The 27,618-nt window shown below is 46.2% G+C and overlaps 7 protein-coding genes and 1 non-coding gene across 8 annotated transcripts; 2 read left to right on the forward strand and 6 right to left on the reverse strand.

The window, feature by feature from the left end:
* Positions 1 to 105: 105 nt before the first annotated feature.
* On the reverse strand, positions 106 to 2,087 carry Pmar_PMAR015832 (Vacuolar amino acid transporter, putative). Its single transcript, XM_002787430.1, has one exon. It carries the CDS (start codon positions 2,068 to 2,070, stop codon positions 805 to 807), a length of 1,266 nt encoding a protein of 421 aa, XP_002787476.1. The 5' UTR covers positions 2,071 to 2,087; the 3' UTR covers positions 106 to 804.
* A 279-nt stretch (positions 2,088 to 2,366) lies between these two features.
* On the reverse strand, positions 2,367 to 2,439 carry Pmar_PMAR015833. The gene has a single exon. It is a non-coding gene; the product is annotated as a tRNA-Glu (tRNA).
* Positions 2,440 to 4,467: 2,028 nt separating this feature from the next.
* Pmar_PMAR015834 (gag/pol/env polyprotein, putative) lies at positions 4,468 to 9,324 on the reverse strand (the record flags this gene model as incomplete). Its single annotated transcript, XM_002787431.1, has 6 exons — positions 4,468 to 6,831; positions 6,922 to 7,009; positions 7,054 to 7,087; positions 7,386 to 7,541; positions 7,622 to 7,979; positions 8,262 to 9,324. The coding sequence occupies 6 exons, from the start codon at positions 9,322 to 9,324 to the stop codon at positions 4,772 to 4,774; spliced, it is 3,759 nt and encodes a 1,252-aa protein (XP_002787477.1). The 3' UTR covers positions 4,468 to 4,771.
* Positions 9,325 to 9,695: 371 nt separating this feature from the next.
* Positions 9,696 to 10,183, forward strand: Pmar_PMAR015835 (hypothetical protein; the record flags this gene model as incomplete). The annotated part of the gene is made up of 2 exons (XM_002787432.1): positions 9,696 to 10,008; positions 10,140 to 10,183. The coding sequence occupies 2 exons, from the start codon at positions 9,696 to 9,698 to the stop codon at positions 10,181 to 10,183; spliced, it is 357 nt and encodes a 118-aa protein (XP_002787478.1).
* A 742-nt stretch (positions 10,184 to 10,925) lies between these two features.
* Positions 10,926 to 15,009, reverse strand: Pmar_PMAR015836 (protein phosphatase 2c, putative). Its single transcript, XM_002787433.1, has 22 exons — positions 14,941 to 15,009; positions 14,842 to 14,897; positions 14,668 to 14,800; positions 14,499 to 14,620; positions 14,300 to 14,424; positions 14,094 to 14,254; positions 13,947 to 14,050; positions 13,810 to 13,895; positions 13,653 to 13,765; positions 13,488 to 13,602; positions 13,265 to 13,344; positions 13,105 to 13,213; positions 12,905 to 13,061; positions 12,775 to 12,862; positions 12,569 to 12,728; positions 12,298 to 12,427; positions 12,134 to 12,243; positions 11,936 to 12,090; positions 11,813 to 11,888; positions 11,544 to 11,768; positions 11,302 to 11,409; positions 10,926 to 11,101 (listed from the first exon to the last, which is right to left on the reverse strand). The coding sequence occupies exons 1-20, from the start codon at positions 14,985 to 14,987 to the stop codon at positions 11,673 to 11,675; spliced, it is 2,223 nt and encodes a 740-aa protein (XP_002787479.1). The 5' UTR covers positions 14,988 to 15,009; the 3' UTR covers positions 10,926 to 11,101; positions 11,302 to 11,409; positions 11,544 to 11,672.
* Positions 15,010 to 15,143: 134 nt separating this feature from the next.
* Positions 15,144 to 16,146, forward strand: Pmar_PMAR015837 (Protein bem46, putative; the record flags this gene model as incomplete). Its single annotated transcript, XM_002787434.1, has 7 exons — positions 15,144 to 15,231; positions 15,277 to 15,427; positions 15,474 to 15,527; positions 15,570 to 15,672; positions 15,715 to 15,800; positions 15,842 to 15,911; positions 15,955 to 16,146. The coding sequence occupies 7 exons, from the start codon at positions 15,144 to 15,146 to the stop codon at positions 16,144 to 16,146; spliced, it is 744 nt and encodes a 247-aa protein (XP_002787480.1).
* Positions 16,147 to 16,394: 248 nt separating this feature from the next.
* Positions 16,395 to 18,313, reverse strand: Pmar_PMAR015838 (ap endonuclease, putative; the record flags this gene model as incomplete). Its single annotated transcript, XM_002787435.1, has 6 exons — positions 16,395 to 16,675; positions 16,724 to 16,868; positions 16,911 to 17,014; positions 17,064 to 17,146; positions 17,190 to 17,599; positions 17,645 to 18,313. The coding sequence occupies 6 exons, from the start codon at positions 18,311 to 18,313 to the stop codon at positions 16,395 to 16,397; spliced, it is 1,692 nt and encodes a 563-aa protein (XP_002787481.1).
* Positions 18,314 to 21,551: 3,238 nt separating this feature from the next.
* Pmar_PMAR015839 (hypothetical protein) lies at positions 21,552 to 23,809 on the reverse strand (the record flags this gene model as incomplete). The annotated part of the gene is made up of 9 exons (XM_002787436.1): positions 21,552 to 22,616; positions 22,664 to 22,768; positions 22,820 to 22,893; positions 22,947 to 23,034; positions 23,077 to 23,234; positions 23,297 to 23,371; positions 23,422 to 23,515; positions 23,564 to 23,618; positions 23,671 to 23,809. The coding sequence occupies 9 exons, from the start codon at positions 23,807 to 23,809 to the stop codon at positions 21,764 to 21,766; spliced, it is 1,641 nt and encodes a 546-aa protein (XP_002787482.1). The 3' UTR covers positions 21,552 to 21,763.
* Positions 23,810 to 27,618: the final 3,809 nt, after the last annotated feature.

The following is a 27,618-nucleotide window of genomic DNA, read 5'->3' on the forward strand; positions in this document are numbered from 1 at the left end:
GACGGTATGCAAGAAGAACTGTTAGTGTTCACACCTTGTTTAAACTAACCTGATCCTGCCTGTGGGATTCGCCTGTTTCATTTACTAACACAACAAAACTAGTAATGGTAATACTTTCAGATATAACAGCAGAATGAGCAGTGATTGCGGTAAGAGATGCCACACTCATCGAGCTCGGAGCATAGCATCAGCTCTGAGCAGCATTGATTACGACTGCCACAACAACGAGAGAGAATGTAACAACGCTATCACAATATAGTGACGCGTGGAATAATAACAAGTGCTATTTTTTGTAGCACTTTTGGGGACCATAATAAACAACACATTGTTCACATATGTTTCCATCGTATGTTTAGATTCGAGTTAAATGGACCAACCTATACTAGTAGAGATTTGAGTATTCTGCAGAGTACCAACACATTTGACTTATTACGACAAATGTTAGACGACATGAATGACAAGTATACGATAGACTCCACCTACATGAGGCTAAATCAGTAGATAGAGTCAGTTTGACGCTAGTTCACCAAGGATGGACGAACTGCAGAAGGTCATCCCTCACACGTCACGATATACCTCAACAGAAAAACAAGGCGAGGCACGATATAGTGAAGCTCGCAGAGGAGGGATAACTAGTGGACTCGACTGCGACAATCCAAATATAGGATCGTGTACGAATCGAGTTTTATGACCATAATGACACTCTCATTAGACTCATAGAGACTTGGGAGAGTATAAGGGAAAATGTTGAATATCAGACACCGATTACGAATGATGACACTTCATTCGAGATAGGAACTATTCCTACCAACTAGAGATAACGGACCACGTGCCAATTACACCACTGAACACACCAAGTACAATGCAGAATAGCATTACAGCATATTCGCCATACTTAAACCACCTATTGCGATAAACCTTGGCTTTCTCGCCGCTACGTTTCGTAAGGACCCAATAGAAGCCAACGGGGAATATCAATTGGAGGAACACACAGAGAGTGGCAGAGATAAGGTCCACTAACTTACTGAATGCTGGGATCAATACAGCAATAGCGAAACAGAAAAATACCAACAAAGAGCGAGCCATAATCTTAAACCACCAAGGAACACTCTGCTTCTTACTGACCACTTTGATGACATCCTCAAGGGCAATACTGACTGGATTGAGCATGACCAAGAAGTGACTGAAGCACACCACCTCGATAGCAGCCTCAACAATGATCAACAACCAGTCATTAGAGGATCGGCCATGGGCTATCGCCTCACTGATGTTGGGGTAAGTAACAAGATCCGTACCGAAACCAAGATACCCAGCAAAACCGATGATAGCGAAGACAACACTAATGACAATGAGTGCGATTCCGCTTATTTTAGGGAAATCTTCAGGCTTCCTCATATCAACCACTAGAGTTGGGATAACGGGTGCGACGGTGAAAGCAAAGAAGAAGTTGGTCAGAGCTACAACAGCATCCATTAGTGATAGGGGCCAGACGCTATGAGTCTTCTCTGTTATTGGCTCCGCAATCTCACGAGCCGAAGCCCCCACAACCGCTATACAAGTGACGATAGTAGCTCCTACTCCAATGGCAGAGACGAACGCTACTTCCTTCAAGCTAGGCAACCACGAGAGGGGAAGCATAATCAAAGTGAAGATAAGCTTCCACCAGAATGTATCCACCGAAGGTACCAAAGTCTCCATACCGTCTCCAACCAGAATAACCAATAGTGCACACACGAACACTAGATCGAGGTATACGACAAAGGAGACGAATACCATACCGACGACACCGAACGCGTCCTTACCAACAGCCTGGAAGGTTGGAGAGATGCCATCAGCCGCGGTAATACGCATACTCTTGTACAGCAAAACCATTGCATATTGAGCAAGCCCAGCAGCTAGTATCAGTAACAGCACCCCAACTATCCAACCAGCTTGGGCGATGGCCTTAGGCAATGCCAAGATACCAACGCCGATAGCAATTAGACAGTAGTTGACGATACTGCGGAAATGAGAGGATCCATCAGGACGTCCAAGAACGCCCATACTTACGACGCTTTGTTTGTCGCTCATTGTTAAAGGAAGTTAGAAGGAATATAAAAGCAACTACGCGATGGTTATAATGCACTGCATCGCCTCTCATCTTAGCTAACCTCATTCTAGCGTACACACAAAAGGAGACAGCCACGCTAACAAAGAACACGAGTTGAATATATGGACTACATCGGCTAGTATGAGTGTAATCATCGTAAGATAGCATCAGGATGAAAGTCCTGACGGAAAATGACGGAAATCCGGTGAAAGGCGGTCAATTTTACTTCACTGGGGATGTGGCATTGCATATGAGAGTATGAGAATCGTGCAAAAACTTCCGATGCGGGGACTCGAACCCCGGTCGCGTGGGTGAGAGCCACGAATCCTAACCAGCTAGACTACATCGGAATGAAAGTTATTTCCTACTTCTCTAGTTTTTCGTTATAATCACCATGAGAGAATAGGAAGTTCTAGCATCTACTTTCGGCCGAAGATAATGGTTACTAAACTTGTCATGATGGTAGCGAACTACGAGTTACTCAAATCGTATCGGGCTCAGTCGGATTGCACAACCGGTCCCAACCAGTCCTAGATAACTAATCTGAGGACTCATCTGCTAGCCCTCCTGGATGTGATAACGCTACAACCAAGAGATGATGACGATGTGGGCATGGCAACAAGTACTGGGAGGCCTGCAGAAAGCCCTTGTACTAACCCAACTCGAGAACAGCGACTGTAGCTACAAGAACGATTCCATCCTACATTCACATGGGCCGTCACCCTCACCCAAACATTGAGGGCAACGAAGCTCACCGACACCCATGCACATCGGACAACACCTGAGACTAGGTGAGAACACTTAGGAATAGGCAAGGACTACACTTCTCCAGTGCCAACACAGCATTCACAGCGCTCCGTCACTCTCACTGTGGCCGAGGAATCATTGGAGTTCACAGCTGCTACAGTTCTAAGCTGACACCGGCATGTAAGCCTCCCGCCACCGACTATTTTTACTTTCAATCCCGAGCCATGGTGACAGTTCGGACAGGGCAACATGGCAATACCATAACAGGACAAGCACCGTAATGCACCCGAACCTATGTCGATCTAGCAAGCAGTAACAACACTTCACTAGTACCTCGACACTCCTTACAAATCATCCTCCCCTCTACTCCAGGTATACACTTAACACATGCCAATTGATTACCCGAAGCCGTACTGCCATTAGCGACTCCTACTGTATCAACAGAGACCGGTGTGATATGGGGAATGACTGATCCCGGTGGCCAGATACAGATACGACAGCCGAGGCGGAGGTGGTGCCCATTGCCATCAGTGTTCTTTACTGGATGTAGGTCTCTTATACTAGAGAACAGCTGTGTAGCGCAGCTCAAATCGATAGCCTCTGTTTGCCATTTTAGTACTGTCTTTGAGAGTAGCATACGGGTAGTAAAGCATGCTAATACAAGGTGTATTGAAGTGCATTCCATGAGGTCTTTTCTAGCGTTCTCCAACGTCATACTGAACTCACTCCAATCGCATGCCTCCTGTAGTATATGCTGTTGATGCCTTTACTGGGTCCGATGCCGGAAGGGTACGGACAGTTTGAGGGGTTATAGGCTCTGTCGACGTTTGGGCATTGCTCTTCCTCGCCACCACAACGAACACATCACTATCTAAACACGACAACTGCAGCGCTGACTAGGGTAGTAGTAGTAGCAGAACCTCTAACGTTATGTTGCCTGATGAACTGTGGTGTTAGGCCTAGGACAACGATGTCACGAATGATGATAGCTTCAGGTAGGATAAAGGGCCCCGTAAGGGAGGAGGCGTTATCGCTGTTATGTAAAGTCATATCATATCATTGACGGTCCTTACTATCTCATCGACAATTGGAAAAGTACTAACGCGAGAGACCATGGCTGACTAGGATTTCTGGAACGTTCATTATGCAAAACCGCTTTAACTCGTTATTTATGAGATACCATACCATTCCATCGGTTCATCGGTATGCATGCCTTAGTCCACAGTTAGATAACCACAATCTATGGGCTATATGATCGGCGGAGAGGGACACTTTCATACTACCACAGTGGAGAGGGCATAACTCTCAAGCTGTATCAATAAGCATAATCACCGTCCTCCGAGGCAATGCTACTGGTGATGTATGCCACTTCCCTATGGTGAGTCCAACAACAGTTCGGTCCTGAAATATTTCCTGGCCATTCCTGCTGCCCAGGAACTATCTACTGGAGTTACTGGAGCGCCAGATGTACCACTCATAGCAGGAAGCGATAGTAGCCAGCAGTCATGGTTGGCCTCATAAGTGCCACGGTTTATAAGCACATTAATCTTCTCTGCTGTGACATTCCCGGATGGTGCAGTGTTGGAGATAGAGAGAGGTTTCCAAATGATAACCCAACTCCAAGGTAGCTTAGTAGTAGAAGCAGATAATCAAGTACAGATCCTCGGATCCGAACAAGACAAGAACTTATACTTATCTATAATCAAACCTATACTACAAGCTAGCACTCGAAGCTACATAGCTCAGTTATAGCCTAAGGATACTCATCACACAATATTAGGAATCATCCTCTTCTTCGCTCGTAGTATTGTGCGCATCGCTCCGTCCGATGGCAACACTCCCGGGGCGGCAAAAGTAAAGAAAATAAGAGGACATGAAATACTTGAGCATCGATTATCACATTATAAGATCAAAAACATTACTCATTGATTACAACTACTCATCTTCTGATTCATCACTAACATTATTCTCTTGGGGAATAGACTTCAGGTTGCCGAGAAACTCCGTCGTCAAAACTCTTCTGCCATTGCTATCTTCACCACCATCTAACTGGGCAACACTCCCATTAAGTGCAGTAATACGGTAAGGCTTGTCAATAAGCCAACGCGGAGCCAGTTTATTGGCTGCATGATGATTATAGCGTACCACCAAATCTCCAATCTTGAAACCAGAAGAAAGATCTCGTCTGACAACAGACTCAGCAGCCAAGACCCCTCGAGAACGTAAGGCCTGATCAATATTCTCAGCTATACTCAAATCCATAGCATCAACCAAGAGCTTTCGATAATCGTCAAGGTAAGCAGACAGAGCCCGCTCTGATGGTACAGGTAATATGCCAAGACCAGCCATAAAACGTCTTGCCTCATCAGAGAGTCGTCTATCGCCAATAACTGGCGGTAAGCAACGACCATGAGTAAAATGTAATTCTGAAGAGAAGGTATCCACATTGGACCCACTCCTACAGATATTATTGACAATCCAGCAGGCCTTATCAACATAGGTGTACCAAGGGACTCGAACTCGACCTTGATCCTGATCATCGAGGATAAGTGATCTCACGACACTCAACAGCAACTTGTGAGGTGCTTCATTCCATCCCCTAAGTCGGCAACAATAAGGGGGTGTCTGGACCCATTGTAGGCCATGGACATAAAGCCAAGAACATAGTTTAGCTCCGCTAAATCTACGATCACAATCACTATAAAAGCATAGAGGAAAACCGTGACGATAACAAATCTTCTGGATGCAGCGCAGAAGTTCTTCCTCGTTGCAGTAGTGATGAGCAACCTCAACCGTCATAAACTTAGTGCAAGCATCTACACACACCACAAGCATAGCCTCAGATTCACCTTCAGCATCGCTAAACTTGTACGGTCCACATAAATCTATACCCACCAACTCCCATGGAGCTGTGGATCTCAAAAGTCGGCGACCAAGGCGGTGATGTATGGCACGATGCCCCCTAGTGGCAAAGCAAGTTTTACACGAATGTTGGACTTTACGAAAATCCGCAAGTCGACCAAGATAAAGTATGCGATATGTAGAGTTATAAAGCTTGGCAAAACCAATGTGACCAAATAGAGTATGGAGCTTCTCAATCAATCTGCGACATGATGCTCCCGGAACAACCAAGCCACCAGTTACTGCATGGTAAACAGCACCATCCTTAACCTCGTAGAGTCGACAGACACGACCCAGATAGACAGTTGGATCCTTTACAAGGATTCGGGCAAGAAATGGGTCATCTTTCTGAGAACGCTTAATATCCTCAAGCCAGGACTCATCTATAAGTCCGGGATCTCTATCATGATGGTCATCGTCATTCTGCTCGTCCTCATTAACAGCCAACAACATAACACCACCATACCCAGGAAGCTGCAGTGCACAGTGAACCGCACTATGCAATTTCCTATCCAAATGAATAGGTGTCGACAGCATGGTCCCTCTCGAGAAAGCATCAGCGGGATTCACAGTTCCTGGTAGGTGATAAATCTGACCATCAACACGCGAGAGATACTCCCCGGCAAAAGAAATAGACCGTCGCTCCCACGCTGGGAGTTTGGGGTCGAGACTCTTTCCCTTCAGGAATCCTTGGATCCTGTGGAAATTGGCAGAGTTGTCGGTAAAGACAATAGGAACCAACGTCGTAGTAGGGGTTAAACAAGATGAGAACAAAACCTTCAAACAGTCCTCGAAGAGCATAAGGCCAGCAAGTATGGCCACCAACTCTTTTCGAACTATAGACCACTTCGATCGGGGAGAAGGGTGCATCCTCGCAAGAGCTCGTACTGGTACAAAAGCAGCAGTCGTAATAACGACACCATAAGCAGTAGTGCTGGAGTCAACGAAAATATAAAACTTTGAACCCTGAGTGACAGGCGGGCTGAGCAATCTTGGAACAGGCGTAACACTAGCAAACGCCATCGCAAGTCTTTGTACTCCATCATAGCACTCACACGACACGAAGGCGTCCAAAAACGGATCATTCTGAAGCTCTAATTTGAGCAGCAATCTCATACCAAGGATGATATTACTGAACAAACCAAGAGGGTCATAATGCCCATTAATGAAAGACAAAATATCACGTCTTGTCGTTGTTGAGTATGTCGGGTTAGCTGGCAACATTCCTCTACTAGGAAGTTGTTGAGAAGCTCGTTGTGGACCCAGGACATCCTGAGGATACCACCCATATCCCAACACACTAACAGAGCTCTCACCCTCAGCTGGAGGCCGATCTCTTTCCTTAGCAGGCTGGAAGGGAAAACCTCGTCGATCACACGCAGAAGTGAAAGCCGTATGAGCTACATCAAGTAGTGAACGTGAAGTAGCACCAAGAACAACATCATCCATATACGGTTTCCAACAGATACATTTTCGACCAAACTTCTCCGACTCGAGCTTCTTAAAAATAGGAGTAGGCAATTTAACAATCGAAAGTTTGCCTAAACGACACACCGCATCTTGCAAACAAGATGGTGCATGAGGTGCCCCCATACCAGGACCTCTAAGACGAAACACACGAGAGTTCCAAACAATGCAAAAAACATACTTAGCAGCTGGAGCATTAGCGAGCTGATAAAAGGCCATCTTCAAATCACTCAAATACACGTGCTCATAACAACGGAACACGGTGAGAGAGGGTATAGTACTACGGAGAGTATTAGCCTTCGGATCTTCATCTCCTCGACCATTGCCGATGATACCCCTATAATAAATACCATTGATGACAGGACGAACCTTCGTAGACACCGCACTCGGAGCATAAACCGGAAAATGTGGTATAACAGCAATGCTGTTACAGCATCAATCTGAGCAAAATCATCAGATTTGATAGGAATCTCCACCATAGCTCCTTGGTCTTCATATTTACGGAAGACAGTATCATAAGCATCAAAATGTCCTTCCTTCTTGAGCTTCTGTACCAACATAGCATCCTTCTTAAAAAGACGAGCCCAATCTTCTTCCATGGGACGTGGCAGTCTCTTATCAGATAACCATGGAATATCATAAGTATAACGCAGTGCCATTCTAGTACTGCCATCAGAGCAAACATGACGATCTGGTGTAAGACCGACAAATACAGTAGATTGCCCATAACCAACATCACCGAATACCGGAGGCAGAGCGCAGGGAGACTGATCATCTGAAGGCGAAGGAGAAGAGGTAGCAAGATCGCACTCAGGTGACTGCTTAAGATCATCTTGTGTATTCTTGCTCCCCCAATTCAACATCGTCGCAGATATAAACTTATTAAACCCCTCTACATCATCATGCCCATCAACTATACGGCACAACTGTGTGTCATAAAGCAACTCGGGCATTCCGCAGTCGTCCGGCGACGTAAAATCACAACACGAAGGTGAGGATTCGTCAGGCAATGGACTCACACAACCAGATGATGACGAGTCAACAGGCTGCTCTTCACCTGGAGGATTATCCTGACAAGTCATTATACGAGTAGCACTGTCTGAAATAGCACGGCGGACATCAACTGCAGTCAGAGAGGCTCTCAGTAGTGTTGCATCGCTGCTCACGAATACCAGAAGCGACAAACTTCGCAAAGCATTCATGCCCAAAATCAAATTGCAGCTGAGCACAGGAGATACCAAAAGCCAAACACCAGCTTCAGCCCCAGCTGGCTGTGGAGTCACAATTGTCACACGAATAGCCTCAGTGAACCGCATGACAGTTGAATCAGCCAAAGTAGCTGATGCAGATATAGCACGAGTCTCACGGATATAAACAGAATTCAGTGAGTCACGAACAGACTTGTGGATGAACGATCTACCAGCTCCAGTATCGAGCATAACTGACACTTCTAAATCACCCACATCAACATCATATGACCGCAGTGAGACGTTAGCTTTCAACGGATCATGAGGACCGTCATCCAATCCCTCAATACCAGTAGTACAATTCAAGATCGATAACCAACTTGCAGCAGGAGCAGTAGGTTCCACTACAGAGAGAAGGGCTGACTTCTTCTTATCACCTTGATCTCCATCAGCAGGAACGGACTTCTCCTCACTCTTAGTGAGATCAGCAGACCTTCTTTCCTGAGACTCAACAACTCGGTCTTGTCTACAGATATAAGACATATGTCCAATACCAGAGCAACGTTTACACGATAACTTCCTCGACTTAGCCATACGACAATCAGACAATTTATGGCCATAAAAACCACAACCAAGACATCGGAGAGATATATCTGTAGGCATCTCACTATCACAAGCATCAGCAAGATGACCTTCCCGGAAACATCGTCTACAGGCATTGGTGGGTAAGCGCTTAAGATTCACAGAACGAGAATTCACCTTCCCAGTAACACTCTTAGCCGAGTCACCATGACCACCAGACTTCGAGACACCTTCCGCAGCACTCGCCAAAGAGTCAAAGGGAATGCGAGTAGCTTCTAAAGCCACTCCAGCAGACTGTGAGCGCTGTTGTACCAATTTAGCGCGAGATACCAAATATGAACGGGCCAACATCAAACTTGTACCTTGTAATTAATACATAAGAGCCATATCATCATACGGAGAACAAGATTGGGTAATCAGTTTATCCCAAACCTCATCAGTTGACACTGTTGAGCCTACCAGTGAAAGTCCAACACACAACTCGTCAATCCGGTCAGAGAACTCGGAGAAGGGCTGTTGTGGTTTCATCTCCAAACTATGCCATTCTCTTCGAAGGCGCGTGATTTCAATAGCGTCTAAGTAACAGGATAAGAGGGACTTACGAAGCGAATAATACTTGTTTGCAAAGTCAATACCATCATCAGGTTCAACAACCGACTCCGTCGATAACCCCGACTGAGCAACTACTGCATCTAGTCGGGCACGGACAGAATCATCCGAGAATGAATTTCGAGACCGACGCCTTATCTGATACTATGATGGAATCTGAGCGTGCTCAGCGTAGACTTCGCCGTAATGAGGTTACTGAGCGTATGATCGCTCAGAGTCATGATTTTGTTTCGATTGGTGATGAAACCGATGTTGCTGGTGTTGGTGATGACCAGCTAGGTGTAGCTACTGTGGTGAATTCTGGTTTGACTGAAGCTGGTGAACGTGTTAGTGCTTCTAACCAGGATTATGTTTCCCATGCTCATAATCTTCCTGATCCTCCCCACACCACTGACGATCCTTCAAGGGGTGACTCATCTGGCCGAGGTAGACCGGTGAATGGGCGGAATAATCAGCGTTTGCCACCTCGTGTTGCTCCTCGAGTTCCTCATTCTTCGATAAACTCTCGTTTAGAGCCAGTGAACAGTAGCTTTGCGACTGATATTGGTATGGCTCAGGTTATTTCTACCTTGGTGTCTCAGGTTGGGACGCACCGGCATGATCAATACCAGGTCCAGTCATGTACGGCAGTATATCTCCCGCTTTGATTTGATGGATCAACTCAACAAAAAGGGCCACTTGGCACGATTTAACTGAATTCATACAAGCTCCGTGTTTTAGTCACTATAACTCAAGTAACTAAGTGCGACTAAGGACCGCGCGCCACAAAACTTCCTGGGGAGAATGAGACATACATCAATTGTCGAAGGTAGTCTACTGAACTCCTCCTCTAACATACATAATGTTTCGATGATTACCACATGTGGCTCCTCAGTACACGGATGATAATTCTCAGATGACGATGAATGTTCTAATAGAAGATTGGTGGGCCAAGTGACCGATGAGATGTCAGACTAATGAACGCGCGGATGGGTCGTCGAAGGAGGAGGACTACCTGGTACATACCTTCCTGAGGAATGATTCCTCCACAATTGAAGGCTACTTCGAACAGCTGTCTCAGAGTGTATCTGAACTCCCTCATTAGCTAATGTGGACTGCCTCTATATCAGTTGAGGTTTCAGACATGTCTTAATCTCGAAGCTGATGTGTCCTCTGAAGATTCTGACTCTCTACTACAGAGCCCACACAGGTACTCCAATACCCTCACACTTGGAGGCTCGTCCTCCATATGCTGTTAATCTGAGCTGGTGCCATTCGTGAAGCCATGACCCTACATTTCGAATTGGAAAAACGCAATAAAGGAATAGTGAAGGAACAATAATCACTACGATAAGTACTAGGATATTGGTGAGCATCGTAGATCATTCCCAGGGCCGCATAGGATATAGTAATAGTATATTGTGATAATAATACTCCAACCACCACTACCACTATCATCACTACCAACATAGTAAGGATTGGCTTCCAATAGAGAATACTGGCCAGGAGATGATACAGGGGATAACTATACAATGGTAACCTACAATAGTAAGAGGGATGAGGTCACAAGCCTGAACAGTGCTGGTAGAGCTCTGAATGCTCCCACACAACAACACGACGACATCACCATAGGCCAGCCCAAAGAGTCCGGCCTTGTATTCCACTATAGTCTCAACGATCACAATAACAACGATCAAAGTAAGATCAACAACAGCAGCAGCTGACCATATTATGCCGTACGTAACAATGATCGGCATGGCTTCAAGTCATTTTATTATCGTCATCCGATAGGGCTCCAACAGCAGCAGCAGTAGTGGCAAGGGCGGGCGGCGCTGGAGTAGAGGAAAACTGACAAACGTTAGAGCAACGACTCGTTACTTCAATTGTTTAAACGAGGATACTGTAATATTTCTATTCATGTTATGATAACGAATACAATGCTCGATTTACTTCCCCACCACGGCAACTCCTACTATTGCTACCTGTGCCCACGCCACTCCTCCAATGCAATGAGCCCGTATAGAATAAGTAGTACTAGTGGTAGACTTGTCCAGATGCCAAAGATCACCATTATGCCAAACCACCATTGATATCCAATACACTATCCATTGTCAAGCAAACATATCAAAACTATCATCCTCCACAGCTGTTGAGGGTATAGGGACGATAGCAGATGTAGCATTAGCCTTCGCTCGCTTTAGCATTACCTAATAAACCATCATTACCACAAGAGTCACCCCAGCTTCCCTACATCCAATGATTTAGTATCATGCCAATCAAATTGCACGCATATACAAGTTAGGTTATCCTCCGAACCTTGGCTGTACCTGCATACCCCGATACTAGTGTGGTGGTAGTGATAGTAACTTCTTACGCATTTCGTATGACAACTTTAGCTGCACCCTCTGGGCCCTCTGCTTTCAGTCTCTCCGCTGCTAATGCTATAGCCTGGTCATTAGTCATAGTCTTCTCAAATATACCATCACTCGTCAAGAGGACAAAGCAATCCTTCTGATCCAATGGTAGTATCTACTCGATTGCTGATATCCACTTGTGAGGTCATATTGCTCACTTGAACATCCGGATCGGGGATTGATAAAGCATGAGGGCGTTTGAAAAAGTAGTCCCCAATGCTACGAGTCATAGCCAAGCCCTGCATGACCCTCTTAGTTTTAGAGGTGCCTATATATCCATAATCATCAGATGATACACTACGTGATAAACACTAATTATTACACACTCTAGCAACTCCCTGGACCAGCATTATCTGCCCCCCAGCCTTCTCTACCCTTGACTTCTCGATAGGATCGTCTGGGTTATGATCCCGAGTGAGGACTATAGCTCTACCATCGCGGCACAGGACGGCCTGCTGGAGTTGATCGGATGAACACTGCTAGTAAGCTCTTATTACCCTACTATCACCAACAGATGCAATTATCATCCTCGGTGGTGTAGAATACTGAGCGGTTGAACAGGGTTACTCACTAGACAGTCATGGCAACTTTACATTGACTATGAATATAGTAGCAGTAGATCCCTGGGGCTGTAATTGGGGTTTCCGTTCACAACTATCCAAGATGTCTTTATCGACCTGTTGGAAAGCTGCAGTGATCGCCGCTGCGATATCCACCGATGGTGAGGTAGGCTGTAGCTGCGCCGCTTTGAACCTATACCCCGTAGTGATACACGCGACGACGATGGTGTTATGATCACTGGAATAGCAACTTCCTAGGCATTTCCTTTACCAATATATCAGCAACACTCGAGCCACCATGACCATCGAATACACCATAGAGCATACCTAGAGGAATATCACCAATTAGAAAGCAGTAGATGATATCACCAAATGCATCCAGACTAGCACCAACGATGGTCCTATCTTGGAGAGTCTTCTTCAGGCCAGGCCAACTCTCACCATGAGATAAGAGGCTATTGGACAGTTTAGCAGCCTTGGAATCATTAGGGTCGGAGCAATGCTCCGGATCGTGTATCGGAAGAATCTATCTCACTTGTCGTTCGTATACATAGTAAGGCTGACGTTACACTATCAACATCAGTAGGATCAGAGAGCATGCTGACATCTACTGCTTGGTCTCGCGTCTTGGTAGAGCTCACCGCTGCTGCTGATTCCCTCTCCGACGACACCAAATACCTCATAGTAATCCGAAGATAGATGAGCTCCACCCTCATGAGTGGCTACTACCTCACAGGTGCGCCTGGGTCCAAGTTAAGGGGTTTGTCTAGAGTACTACCAGCAATGCCTTTACGATGAACAAAGAGTACCTAATAAGTATTCCCCAATGCTTAGACCTCTAGTAGCGGCGGGGAAGACACATGAGCCAGGGTTGTAGTCTCAGTAGTAATGGTCATTCGGAGCCGATGATTGTTGGTCCAAGATTGCCGCATATATTATCATCAGAACACACCTCATCGTCCTCAAAGTGGTGCTTCTGTGATGGTGATGGAGAGTCTTCATAGCTTCGGTATATGAAGCCGAACCCACGTGCTTGGTCGAACTTAGCAACTCTACCGATCTTGTAACTGAACCGAGGCAGCATACTCCAGATGCACTCCTCATTCAATACACCTACTCTCTTAGTGATGCCGTCTTCCGAACAGCTGCTGTAGGAGAACTAGTATCATCATTTACTACATCGTTGGTAACAGCATTCTCACTAATTGATGACCTCTCCTCCAGGGATTTCTAAGCACACCACTGAGCTCACTGGGTCTCCCCCCAGCCGTTACCTTCATCCCTGATGCTAGCTTCTGTGCCTCTTCCCAATCCACAAAGTCTGGATCGACTTTAGATGACGTCTTAGCCTCTTCCAGTGCTGATAGAGGCCACCACCATGTGAACTTCTCTCACCTTATATTAATACTACATTTAGCCCTCTCCCGTTCACACCTCTGCATCTCCTCAAATAAAGGATCAGCCTTATCCCGTATAAGACGGCACCGCCCAGTACTCAAAGATATATGATAATACCTTGAGAGGATTCTCTTGATGCTGTTGTTGTTAGCAGCCTTACTGGTTATCATCTCCATTGAAGTACATGTTAGTATCTTGATGCCAACGCCAATGACCACCCTTATGCATCCACCAACCACTCGATGCACTAATCCTTTCATATTCATTCGACTTGGTGGGAGGCACCACTGGTTGCTGATGCCTACGATGCTTCGTCGACCCCTACAGTATAGCAATGCTAGAAGGAGGTCACCACTGCATGACTACCTCTCCCTTCCTCTGAACATCCTCATCATCAGAATCCCTCCTCTCCCCCCGAGGTCTACTATCCGATAGTGGACTTCTAGAGCGTCGGGACCCGCGATGATGACGACGTCTATCCTCCTCATAACCTACCATCGAGGGTATTCATAGACATGCTGTGATATGTATCAATAGCGATCAAGACAATAGCTGTACGACTCACGTCCACGACTGCCGCTACGGCTTCTACTCTTGCGCCCTATTGGTGAGCGAGCATGGTCTCGTCGTCTACCAGGGCTGCCATCACGAGATCGACTTCTCCTTCTCCTCGGATGTCGCGATCCACTGAAGACCATCACTATGGAGCAGTGAGGCCGAGAAGGAAGTACTACTCTCTATTTCCTCTATGGCGGTGCTCTGCTCTGTCCACACTAGAGGATCGACGACGGGACCTCTTGGCACTACTACTGGTATGCTTAGGAGAGGGTGACCTCCTTCCCAGTGATAGATCACGTCGTCGGGCACCTTAAGAGGGCTGTTGGACTAAAGGTAGCTCCGGTACTTACGAGGCTCATGCTCTCTCGTCTTCCCATCATCATATGAACTCTGTCTAGAGTGACGCCTACATGATTACATCAACACACTACTATACCGCAGTTTACCACCTCCTATTTGATGCTTCCCGAGACCTCGACCTACTTCTAGGGGCCATACTTAGTGTAACGATTAAGCCTGTAAGAACGATGTACCAGAACAGCGAATGTTTCAAGTAGTTGTTGTTCTTGTCTACTACGACAAGAACGCAAGATCGTTAGCGCTCGCCACCACCAGCATGGGTAGTTAGTGATGATGCCGATGAGGTGAGCAGATGGGTTCAAGTTTAAGCCACATCATATTCCAACCACCGAAGTCGCCTACATATATCGATGATGGCCACTTCATCTGGCTTCATACACGTAAGGAGGCCATGCATGCAGAATGTGGCGGAGTTGTGGTATCAGGCCTAGGGTCTATTATACCGTCCTGCTACATCAACCGTGGTGCACACTTTACTGTGCTATTCTCGCATGGAAATGCTGAGGATCTTGGTATGGTGTTGAGGTATTGGAAGGAGATGGCTCATACTATTAATGTTAACGTCTTCGCTTATGAGTGAGGTTACGTATGACCACTTCCTCGAGCCCCCCTCTACCCACAGGTATACTGGGTATGGTCTTTCAAAGGGACCCTCAATACCCTCAGAGGACCATCTGTAGGCTGTTGTTGCTTCAACTGTAGCCGAGATTGACCTTAGATACTCCGATGTTGAAGCGGCATTCAAATATCTACGGGATGTTATCGGTGTACCATGGCAACGTACTGTTGTATACGGTAGGAGTCTGGGGAGTGGACCAAGTGTAATAGACCCTTCCTTGTCACGTCGCCCACCTCTTTGTTAGGTCCATCTAGCATCTGTCACTGCTGTGAGAGGCCTCATACTACAGAGCCCTGTACTTAGTATATTCAGAGTTGGCCTTAGATTCAGGTCAACTCGTAGTCGCGATTCCAGCATGTACTCATTCCTAGATACACTCTCCCTGGAGATTCCTTCCTCAACATCGACAAGATCGAGTACGTGTGTTGTCCGGTCTATGTGGTATTATCAATACCACCGCTGTCAACACTAATACCATCATCAGGTACATGGTACTGATGATGAGATAGTACCATTATGTCACGGTAAAGCACTGTATGAACTAGCTAAGCATAAGGTTACACCTTTCTGGGTAGAGGGAGGTGGTCACAATAATCTCGAGATATTGGTCAGGGTCACTCATTACAGGCTTCAACTGACTCTCATCAGGCGTATGATCGATTCCTATCTCGATTGAGTACATTCCTGCATCAACTGGAAGGATCACAACTAGACGTAAGTGTCATCCAAGTCTTCTAGTAATGTTATGTCCAGGAACACTTGTGTGACCAAGCCGTCACTTGTCCACTGTAACCTCGTAGCATGCCGAGGAAGCAGAGAAGTATGATTTGGTGTTATACTAAAGGTATCATTCATTCAAAATATCCTTGAGTTCTGACCCAGTGTACTCAAAAGGTGTCATGAACACAACAGCATCATCTACAGCTACAACCGAGGTTTCTTCTTCATTGGTTCTCCAGAACTGCTATCATCCCCCGTAGAGGAACCCTTGGAATCCGCAGTTTTTAACCACCTCCGAATCCCAGTCGGTTTGGATATCTTATCCTTAGTAGTTGCATTCACACAGAGCTCCTCTTTCCCGCCATTAACCCTTTGATTCGTAGTCATTGTTTGGAAGAACTTGGCAATATCCTGGTTCCCCTTGGGAGGTCTCCTACCCTCCTTGTGAGACTGTGCTTCATGTAGACGTTTACATGCTTGCACATCTGAGGACATTCCATGATCACCATCATCACCTCGCACATTCCACTCACCATCCACCCGAGCTACTCCACGCCGTTGAAGATCTACTTTTAGTAAAGCAGTAACCGCAATATGATCGCTAAATACGGGCGCAGTATAAACCATACCCGTACGAAAAGGTCGACTGCAATTGACGACTTCCCATTCCCGCGCTACCTGTAGGTGTATAGGAGACTCCTAATGGACGAAGCCTACTACCTCACTGTCCATCTCGGGTATGCCTCTATCGTCCCCAAATCGAGGAGCCGGCACATGTAAGCCATCAGCAGTAGCACACCTCAATGCAGCCTCAGCATCACAACCTACACTGGCTTATCCAGAGCATTAACACTACAGAAGGACTCATCCTACCTATAGCCAGGGGAGCACCCTTCTCAATTGGTATAGTATTATCAACTAATATGTAATCAATCCTAGATCCAGCATTGGCGTACCTGATGTTATCGAATCACCTGTACTCACAGCCCCTTACGCCACCTTCGATTCCTATACTGATCCCAACAGGTGAACCGGTCCTCGGCGCTGGGATGGGCCAATCGGAATGAGTCTATCATACCATCGACCTCCTTCATATCATTGAGCCATCGTTTGATATCTTCACTGCCTCTGCCCATGCCCCATAGGTCCGCAACCTTCCTCTGTTCAGTCAGTGGAATGTTGATACCAACAATCTTCCGGATGATCTCAAAGAGCTCATCGACCTCGATACACCCCCTAGGCTTCACAACACTCCCATCCTCCAGAACCACCGCATTGAAGTTGAAAGACGACTGTAGAGACGGTATTGAATTAGATGCTGAGCCCAAGAAAATAGTCTTCCCTCCTTCATCAGGTGAGGAAACATCATGGACTCCAGCAATGGAGGATTCTAAGTGACCTACCTCCACCTGACAGGGAGAGTAATAGGACAGAAGCCGGGACATGGATGTCACCTTGACACGATAACGGTCGGGTGATATCTGCACGATCTCACGAGTCTCCATCACTTGCATTATTGTATCCCAATTCGTGCTCGAGAGAGCATCCTTGATTCTACCACCCTTAGGAGGATCGGCCAGCAGCCTATTAACATCAATGATTCTGTATTCCCACCAGATATCCCTCGGGTCAGGTGACATATTGAGATCCCCTAGTAGGATGACTCTCCAGCCTTTCTCTCTAAGCCCCTTGCACAATGCTCGTAGCTTATACAAGAACTGAATCTTGTAAGGCAGCCTCTTGCCACCCTCACCACCATTGGGTACATACACATTCACTATGGCAACGTCATCGTTGTGGAAGGTAACTAGACAGCGTCCCTCATCATCAAATCTAGAATCATTGAATGGTTTATTAAGGACATCCCTCACAGGTATACCCTCCCGTACGAAGGTGCAAACACCATTGAAACCAGGCTTGGAGGTAGAATGCGACCAATAGGCCTCGTAACCCATAGGGACAGCTTGCTGTGCCTCAACAGATGACACTCTCGCTTTACTCACTTTAGATTCCTGTACGGCGAGTATATCGACATCATGCTTCATGAGGTACTTGGCAACAGACCCGTGATACTTCACTATCAACTTCGCCGTTCGGATCCAACCCGCCACGTTCCAGCTCATTAGCCTTAGCCGTGGATTGTCCTCAAGCGTAGCCGATTGCACAGTGATACTTCTCTCAGAGTCGGGGACTACCACCATCAATACTGGGCTACCGATTCGGTGATAGAGTGTGGTGATGAGCACGATTGACTCGTGAGAAAAGTAGGAGCATCCCCACTATCATCCAACTACAACGCAATACGACATATGACTTGGCTCTTTCAAGAGGCATCACGATGACACGGTAGCGTGTGGACACTAACAAGAGGGGTGCTAACATGTGAATACCACTACATCATGGAATCGAGCTACCATACATCATATGCATGCACACAGGCTACACCTTCAACCGATGCTATCCTCCGGTTGCACCAATACACTACCGGACAGAGGTATAGTAATCATAAACTCTATCTAGGAAATACAAGATTGTTGGCGCACTCCGATAACTCAAGTTCCCTACCTGTGATGTTATCATAGATCACACTCATCGACTCTAGTTCAGCAGTATCTACTAATCTATAAGTATCCCGCAATCCGTCATCGCATGCCTTGCTGGTGCTATCTATTAACCCCGCTGTTGACGACTTACGAGAGCGCAACAGACTGAGAGAGCAACAGCGACTTCATGGGGTATGCAGTGACATATATAATAACGCTAGACAATCGTAGATAGTAGCCTATCGCTGTGGAGCTATTCGGATCTTACTTCCGAAGGACCTTCTGTTCCTATTCCTCTTAGCCTCGGTAATAGGAGTATCTCCATCATAGACGTAGGGGAAGGCAGCGGCACTCACAGTCCCAGTATTATCATCGAGAGCCCTCTCGCTGTAGAGGTAAGGAAAGGCTCGTGATAAAGTAGAAGAATTGGGAATAGCCACAACCTGGTAACCTTCTTTTCGCCCATGGGAGTGGTAGGCGGCGATAGCATCGTACAAGTATGGGAATAACCGACTCGATACCATAACATTATCATTCCCAGCATTATTGTATAGGTAAGGGAAGCGTTCACTAGATACCCCCTCAGCTGGGAAGGGAGAAGAGCAAGAGAACTCAATAGTACTACTGCTAGGTTTGCTATCTCTACCATCACAGGACAATCTTTCGTATGGAGTTACCACAGGGACCGCAGTATCGTCGTGCTGCCTATGAATGATGATACGAGGTATCTCGGTTTTGAGGTGGACGGTCTGTCGCACTACGTCCTTGTTTCTCCTCCACCCAGATCTGTTGCTGCTGTTCGCTACCAAATCAGTTCGAACCCTTCGTGGTGACGGGGTATTAACCTCATTAGCCCTTGGGGGGACAGAAGTGGGCGACCGGTCGAAGCATCCTGCGCAAAAGCGGAACATAATGTTGAAACTATAGAGCAAGGACCGATACTTCCACACTAAGCCACAGATTACCATATTGTCTTTAGAGAGGGAGTCCATCAACCCAACAACAACGTGATACGTAGTAGAAATCAAACATCGTCATATGGCCGCTTTTTGCTGATTCATGCCCCCTTTCGTGGATCGCTGGCACTCACTTGACAGTCTCGCATCAGCTGCTGAGAGCGAGGGCCATGCATCTCTCTGGTAACGAGTACTGCCTTCTCGAAACGAGAGACCTGGATGTTGGCGTTCGCTGCTTAACCATTGAATGCAATACTACAGTATGGGAATACTAGGATCTCCCGTCGGTCATGTGTTATTCGATTTAACCAAGGATGAAATAGGATAGTAATATGCTGACTTACATGTCACAGTACGCAACAGACTTACTCCTGTACAGGAACATAACCATGGGATAATAATCAATGATACCTACTGGAGTCTCGCTTAGCACCTATTAGCCTCTCCAAGTGAGATTACCGGGTAGATCTGTTTCTACATCACTACTGTTACTGTAGATGGTAATGGCAGTAATACCTGGCAGAGTACCCCAGTTGGATAGTACCAACATCTGCATAGTGACTTCACTTATGCAAAGCCTTACGTCCTAAGAAGCTCACTATGGTTCTGTTCGTACCCGGGTCACGAGCAATCAACACCAGTGATCCCACTAGAGAGGAATTCCCCATGCACTTCTCATTAGGGATGCCTCATCCTTCCCCATGCGCTTGTTACTATGGTCTGGTGCCGGTTGCAGCTATATCACTACAACTTCAGCATCCGCACCTCAACGTGGTAGCCTCTATTATCTAATTCCTCTACGAACCATTACTTATGCCTAACACCGGCACCCCATCCACAAGCTTACCCCCGGTCCCACGTTATCACCTTGGCTCCTAGATAATACCCGGAGGATCCTCCTCTTCGCAGTCATCCGATTCATCCCCCCTATCATTTCTTCGTCCCATTCTACAAGCACTATCTTCTAAAGGCGATCGTGCTAACTCCACTCGAGCCGGACATGAGTACGTTCTTTTCCTTGAGACTAACTACAACCGAAGCAAGCATAGGGACCAAGCATTAGCAGCCTTCTCCTTATCCTCCCATGCAAGGTCTAGATCGATATGGTCTCCCTTCCAGAACTGAGTTATCCCTCCTTGGGCCGGGGCTACTCTCGGGGAACTCTACCAGCGAGGCATGATGAGGATACCCGTAGTAGACCACGGAAGGAAGCGCTCATTACACCATCGAGACCGCTATAAAAAGACATAAGGATGGCGCTCTCCTTCCACATGAAATGAAGACAACAACACTGGCTTGTCAAAGGAACTTCAAATAGTACACAATAGTGACGATAATGATAACACTAACATCTAAAACCGCATAGAGCTTCCCCCAAACTGGTTCGGACCATGTAGAGCATCATGACCTGATCACTATACTAACATCCCTAGGACGCTGTAGTCCATCCACCTTCATCTCGCCGTAACAACTCTATCTCCTGCGATGAGGCGCCTGTAGTTGAGATTCTACTTGACACGAAGTGGTTATGATCGTCATCATCTACTAGGTGTGCTCTAACTTCTTGCATCACGTCCTCCCTTAATCGGCTTAGTCGCCGTATCGACATCCTTCTCTGATACTCTCTGTACCTGAGCTCCCTCTGCCACATCATCGATCACCCTGAGCATCATCCATACGCATATATTGTGACCATCGTAATGGCTGCTCCCAGTATTAAGAAGAGGATGAATGACGGTAGGGTACTCGTTGTCTCTAGAGAGGGGTTCATACGGGCCATGATGAGGCTTACACCGCTATAGAGCATCCTCTCAAAGCCCCCATCACAGCACTTACATACCAAACACAACTACTCGAAACACTATGAAAGGTCGATACCGCAGAGGTGGTGACTCTATATCCTTTGAATAGTTGTAGGAACCCCCAATAATCATCATATATAATAACAATCCTTATAACAGCGAGAACTGCTAAAATGGCAATGATAGCCAGACATTCTGAGTTTAATTGAGCAAATCTCATGAATGATGACAATGATGATATCCCTCTACAACGACTGGCTAGTCCTTATCATTCACTCATTACCATCCGATGGTTGACCAACAGCAGCTTGTTCTCCCTCATTCAGGGCTGCAACCTTACCCCAAAGCTCAGCTAATTGTTTATGGGTCTCAGTAGTCCTTTTAACAAACTCCTTTGCCACCTCATTGTACACTGCCGTCTTGCTGTGCATAAAATTCTTCATCTCAATGATGGTAGCATTATAGCCAGTACGCCAGTAGTATGCCTCAACCATATCCCTCTGGTCACACAACTTCTGCATAGATTCGCTACCTCCAACAGCTGCAGTAGCGGTCTTAAAGGTACCTTCGACGCTCTTCACAGGGTGCTTCAACATACTGCTCATGCCACCCTTCTTACTACTACTACCACCCTTCTTCTGACGTATCTTATCATTCAGTTTATCACGTGAATCACCAAGCTCCACCACCTTATCCAACGACTCCATCATAGCTGAACAATCTATAACCTCTCTTTGTATAACAGATGCTAATAACTCCAAGTGGAATGCCTGCGCTGGAGTTGATAATATATTCTTCTGCTCATAGAATGCATCAGCCAAGTTGACCCTAACAATATCCTTCTCATTCTCGGCCGCACACAAGGCATGGCCTGCGCCCTGAGTAGCGATAGTATTCATATCTTGTAGTTTATAATGGCATAGACCCAAAGCAGTAGTCGCCTTATTAAAGCTCTCTGCAGAGGTACTCAGTTGAGAGAGTAACTTCTTTAATGCTGACTTATGATCTCCTAGATAAGTCTTGGCAGTGGTCAACAACGGCTTCACGTCAATCTGACTTCCACTGCTCTCTGCTGGAGTACCCTCTTCTGGTTCCTCTCCATTCTCACCCTCGTCTGATGGTTTCCTAAAAGAACCTCGCTACATAACCCCACCTCTAGGAGCCCTGCCTACTCATTCTCTTTGCTACCACTGCCATCCTCCTGCTGCTGCTTCTGATGATCATCCTCTCCTCCTTCAACAGCAGCACTGACATCACGTTGTAAGCCCGCTTGGAATCTAAGGTTCGAGCAGTTAACTACTCCCAAACCCTTAGGGTGCTCCTATTACTCAGGGACCTCCCTATCGTATATAGCACGATTGAAGTCCTCTATCAAACTTTCCATGGATTTACTAGCGAATTCCTGACACACAATGCCAGCATCTGTGTAGTCAGCAACATATGGAACTGGAATACCTTCTTCGCTGTCTCATATGTATTCTCTTGTGTCGAGAGAAAGGCCGCCATAATAGGGGAGTTGCGAAGCCATGGACGGGCACAGCATCTGTAAGCATGCTTATATCAACAATGACGAGCAGAACATTACCTGGTGAGAAACTCCTCGAGAGACTGCCTTCTGGCCTCAATAACACGATCAGTAGGCTTAATCTGGTTCATAACGGCAGTGGTTGGCTGCTTCAATAGGACATGGAATTGGCTCTTACTGGCCAACGGAGGTACAAACATACCCGGAAGCGACCGGACCTAATGACACAATAACGGAGTGTTATTCCTGCCGATATCACGACTGTTGACTTAGTTATTACCAGTTCTTCCCGGAGAACTGTGAAGTCCGTATACCTCTTCCGAGTATTACTACTGACACCAGAGGCACCAGTTACCTGAAGTATCGACATCTGCAACAACAAGACAGGATGAATATATGGCTCACAGTGACAGCATAGGTAGTAATCTTATGTATACCCGCAGGCCCAGCACGCTTAGTCTGTGGGTCTGTTACACTCACTGTAACGCCTTGATCCTCACTGAAAAACATATTATAAGGACTTGGTAGAAATAGTGTACACTTCTACATCGTCATTGATCCTGATCTGAACAGCTTGTTGAACTCCATAGGTGATACAGTAACTACAAGGGGATACGCAGTGAAGTGATGACAATACAAACAATTATGGCTTACCTTCGAATTGGGCCTCAGTGCCAGTCGCTGCGGCCGCCTCCTCCTCATTTCTCCTAGTAACATCCCCATCATCATAATCAGCAACTTCAGAATCGTGATGGATGGGCAGAGTTGGTTCCGTTGTCTTAGGCGAACTCATAATAATAATAATAACCCGAAACTGCACAATGATACAGCAATGACAATACTTGTTGTAATCACGTTTGTGAGTGGTGGAGGATTCTATCATTGTGGTTCAAGATGGAGACAATGCTTCGACAAGTTCCGAAGTACCACACCAATGAAAATAATCAATACACATCGAAATGGGGTGCTAAGACAAACAGGGTATGATGTTTAGCTCCAGACCCGCTCTGTTGGCCTCGTTCTGTGCATTTGGCCGCCGCCGGTTCGGAACTATGTAGTGGTGTCCATCGACCAAGGGTGACCTTCTACTCACCAAATTTATCAGGGAGGATGCAAAGCGATCGGGGAGAGATCATCCCAACAAAAAAGGGGTATTGGAGTCAGTCTTCATCATAGTCTGTCACACAAGAACGGCAACTCCTATAGCGATAAACCTAGGGAGCATCTCCACTATGACTTGTGTCATTCAATGGACCCGCGACGCCAACACATTACCGTTAGGGAAATACAAGAATAACTAAGTAAGCAAGATTCAGGTAGACGATGTCCTCTGGCGCGTCCAAACACTGTCACTAAACTTTGTGTCCTAAATCACTAAATTTCAGCGCGCGCCCTGATAGTCGATATATAGCGCGACTTCGTTTCAACGGCGTTAGAGACCGAAGGGAAACAAGTGAACCAAAAACCGAAGGGAAACAGATGAGCCAGAAACCCGAAGAGAAACAGATGAACCAAAAACCCGAAGGGAAGCAAGCTAACGAAGAGGGTTCAGCGGGCCAGGCGGATCTGTATCAAGTCCATGTCTCATTGGACAAACTCGACTCTCGTTTTGTGAGCTACATTTTGATTTACCTTCCAAGTTTTTTTGAGCTGCAAAACCCAACACTATATCATTCACCATGCAGATCACTATACTTCGAACCAGGGTTCTCCCTAATTATTTCTTTTTATTTCTTTCTATGTATTTCTTTTCGAAAAGAATACGAAGAAATATTAGTTCGATTGTTTCTAGAAAGAATTGAAAAGAATTGAAAAGAATTCAGTTTTTCGGGTTTTTTGAGCTTTAGTCTTACAAAATGGTCGGGTCTGTTGACTATGACATGACACAAAAGTCAACCAATGCTGCCGGTAGGTAAGTTGACTCAACCTACCAAACTTTGGCCAGACGAGAGACGGTCCCTTAGAGGCCAGTGGCCGGAACCTTGACCGATGCAATGGTCAACCCAGTTGCAGACCAGTGTGCCGATTCGTTCTTTCCACTGGCTTTCGCTGTCTCAAAAATACATGTTCGAACTTAGTTGTGCACTAACTCAACTGTTCCGGAACCTTGGCCGATGCAATGATCAAGCTAGTTTCAGACCAATGTGCCGAATCGTTCTTTCCACTGACTTTCGCTGTCTCGAAAATACATGTTTGAACTTAGTTGTGCACTGACTTAACTGTTCCGGAACCTTGGCCAAGGCAATGATCAAGCTAGTTTCAGACCAGTGTGCCGAATCGTTCTATCCACTGACTTTTGCTGTCTCAAATATACATGTTCGAACTTAGTTGTGAACTAACTCAACTTTTCCGGAATCTTGGCCGATGCGATGGTCAAGCTAGTTTCACACCAGTGTGCCGAATCGTTCTATCCACTGACTTTTGCTGTCTCAAAAATACATGTTCGAACTTAGTTGTGAACTAACTCAACTGTTCCGGAGCCTTGGCCGATGCAATGGTCAAGCTAGTTTCAGACCAGTGTGCCGAATCGTTCTATCCACTGACTTTGCTGTCTCAAAAATACATGTTCGAACTTAGTTGTGCACTAACTCAACTGTTCCGGAACCTTGGCCGATGCAATGGTCAAGCTAGTTTGAGACCAGTGTGCCGAATCGTTCTATCCACTGAATCTTGCTGTCTCAAAAATACATGTTCGAACATGGTTGTGCACTAACTCAACTGTTCCGGAACCTTGGCCGACGCAATGGTCAAGCTACTTTCAGACCAGTGTGCCGAGTCGTTCTATCCACTGACCTTCGCTGTCTCAAAAATACATGTTCGAACTTAGTTGTGCACTAATTCAACTGTTCCGGAACCTTGGCCGATGCAATGATCAAGCTAGTTTCACACCAGTGTGCCGAATCGTTCTATCCACTAAGTTTTGCTGTCTCAAAAATACATGTTCGAACTTAGTTGTGAACTAACTAAACTTTTCCGGAATCTTGGCCGATGCAATGGTCAAGCTAGCTTCAGACCAGTGTGCCGAATCGTTCTATCCACTGACTTTGCTGTCTCAAAAATACATGTTCGAGCTTAGTTGTGCACTAACTCAACTGTTCCGGAACCTTGGCCGATGCAATGGCCAACCTAGTTGCAGACCAGTATGCCGAATCGTTCTATCCACTGACTTTTGCTGTCTCATGTTCGAACTTAGTTGTGAACTAACTCAACTTTTCCGGAATCTTGGCCGATGCGACGCCAACACACTACCGTTAAGGAAACTCAAGAGTAACTAAGTAAGCAAGATTCAGGTAGACGATGTCCTCTTGTGACTATCCGAACCATTCGGGTTCAGGAGGTCCACGCCCAACACTAGTTATACCAGTCACTACTCATGGTCACAAGATGATTTGCATCTATTCTCAGCCCGACCAGCACTCCAAGTTCGTAAACCTAGCTCGCCAGAGATGAGCTCTTGAGTATCAGATATTGGGGTGCTTCATCCCGCCGTCCGCCTCGACCCGCCTTGTAGGACCAGCTCCAACAGTGTAGTGGTAGACTTTAAAGGCGGAGTGGTATCAGTTACCGTCAGGCGTCCTTAATTCCGTGGACTCACCTTAAGATATCGCCGTGATAATAGAAGTTACTATAGAGGGCGGCAAGAGCTTCTGATTAACTCCTATTCTACTATTGCCGAGTTCGATCATTCAGAGTGCGTCTGACCATAGCATGATGATGATCGTTCCCAGATCCAAGGAAGATTCTACGCACAGCGCTCCCCGACCTTTACCATTCCAACACTTTCCCGAGTTAAATGTAATTGGTACGACCGTTTTTATGTGACCAATGCAAAACTTCAGTCGGCAAACGAAATATAATTGATTATCACAAATCATATAAGCAGATGACTAAACAAGAGTACCTTCGGCCCCATGAACTACAGCTGGAACCGATGGTTCTACTTCTAGACTGGTATACGCTACATGATGATCCCTATTGCGTTTGATGATGCAATAAGCCATCACGCAGCATAAGACTAGTGTTGAGCTGGATAATACGCCAATACATATCTCTATAAAGGCTCTTTCACGAATTGCACTACCGAAGATTGATCGAAAGAAAGGGTTTCCGGGTTCATCCCAGAGTATAGGAGGGAAGGTAGTAATATGCAGGGCATCTACAGCATTGCCAATGACCAAAGTAAAATTCCTAAAATTGTGATTGAGGGGGATACGCTTCATGTTGTAGAAACCGGTATTACCATACTCATTAAGAAGGACATTTATTGGTTTGTTGGGGACCATAACTTGGGCTGTAAAGCTACCACCTCTTTGAGTTGACCATGTAGATGGTACCAAGTCGGACACTGTATTGCAAGCATTAGGCCAACGGCAGACTCTAGGGAAAGGCACCGAATCTGGACACTTGCACTTCTGGTTGAAATCAGCAGACCATTTATCCTGTTGCGATAGCACCCATACATCCACATGACAGGTGTGACCCTTGTAGTCTATCTGGGCGTAGAATACATCAGTATTGCAGCCGGTAAAGGAGTTACTAGGCAGATCAGTTCCATTTCCAGGGAGATGAGCAGCTATACGATACCTGGGCCCATCTTGGCCT

The sequence above is a fragment of the Perkinsus marinus genome (assembly GCF_000006405.1).
Source record: "Perkinsus marinus ATCC 50983 genomic scaffold scf_1104296929362, whole genome shotgun sequence".
NCBI classification, from domain to species: Eukaryota; Perkinsozoa; order Perkinsida; family Perkinsidae; genus Perkinsus; species Perkinsus marinus.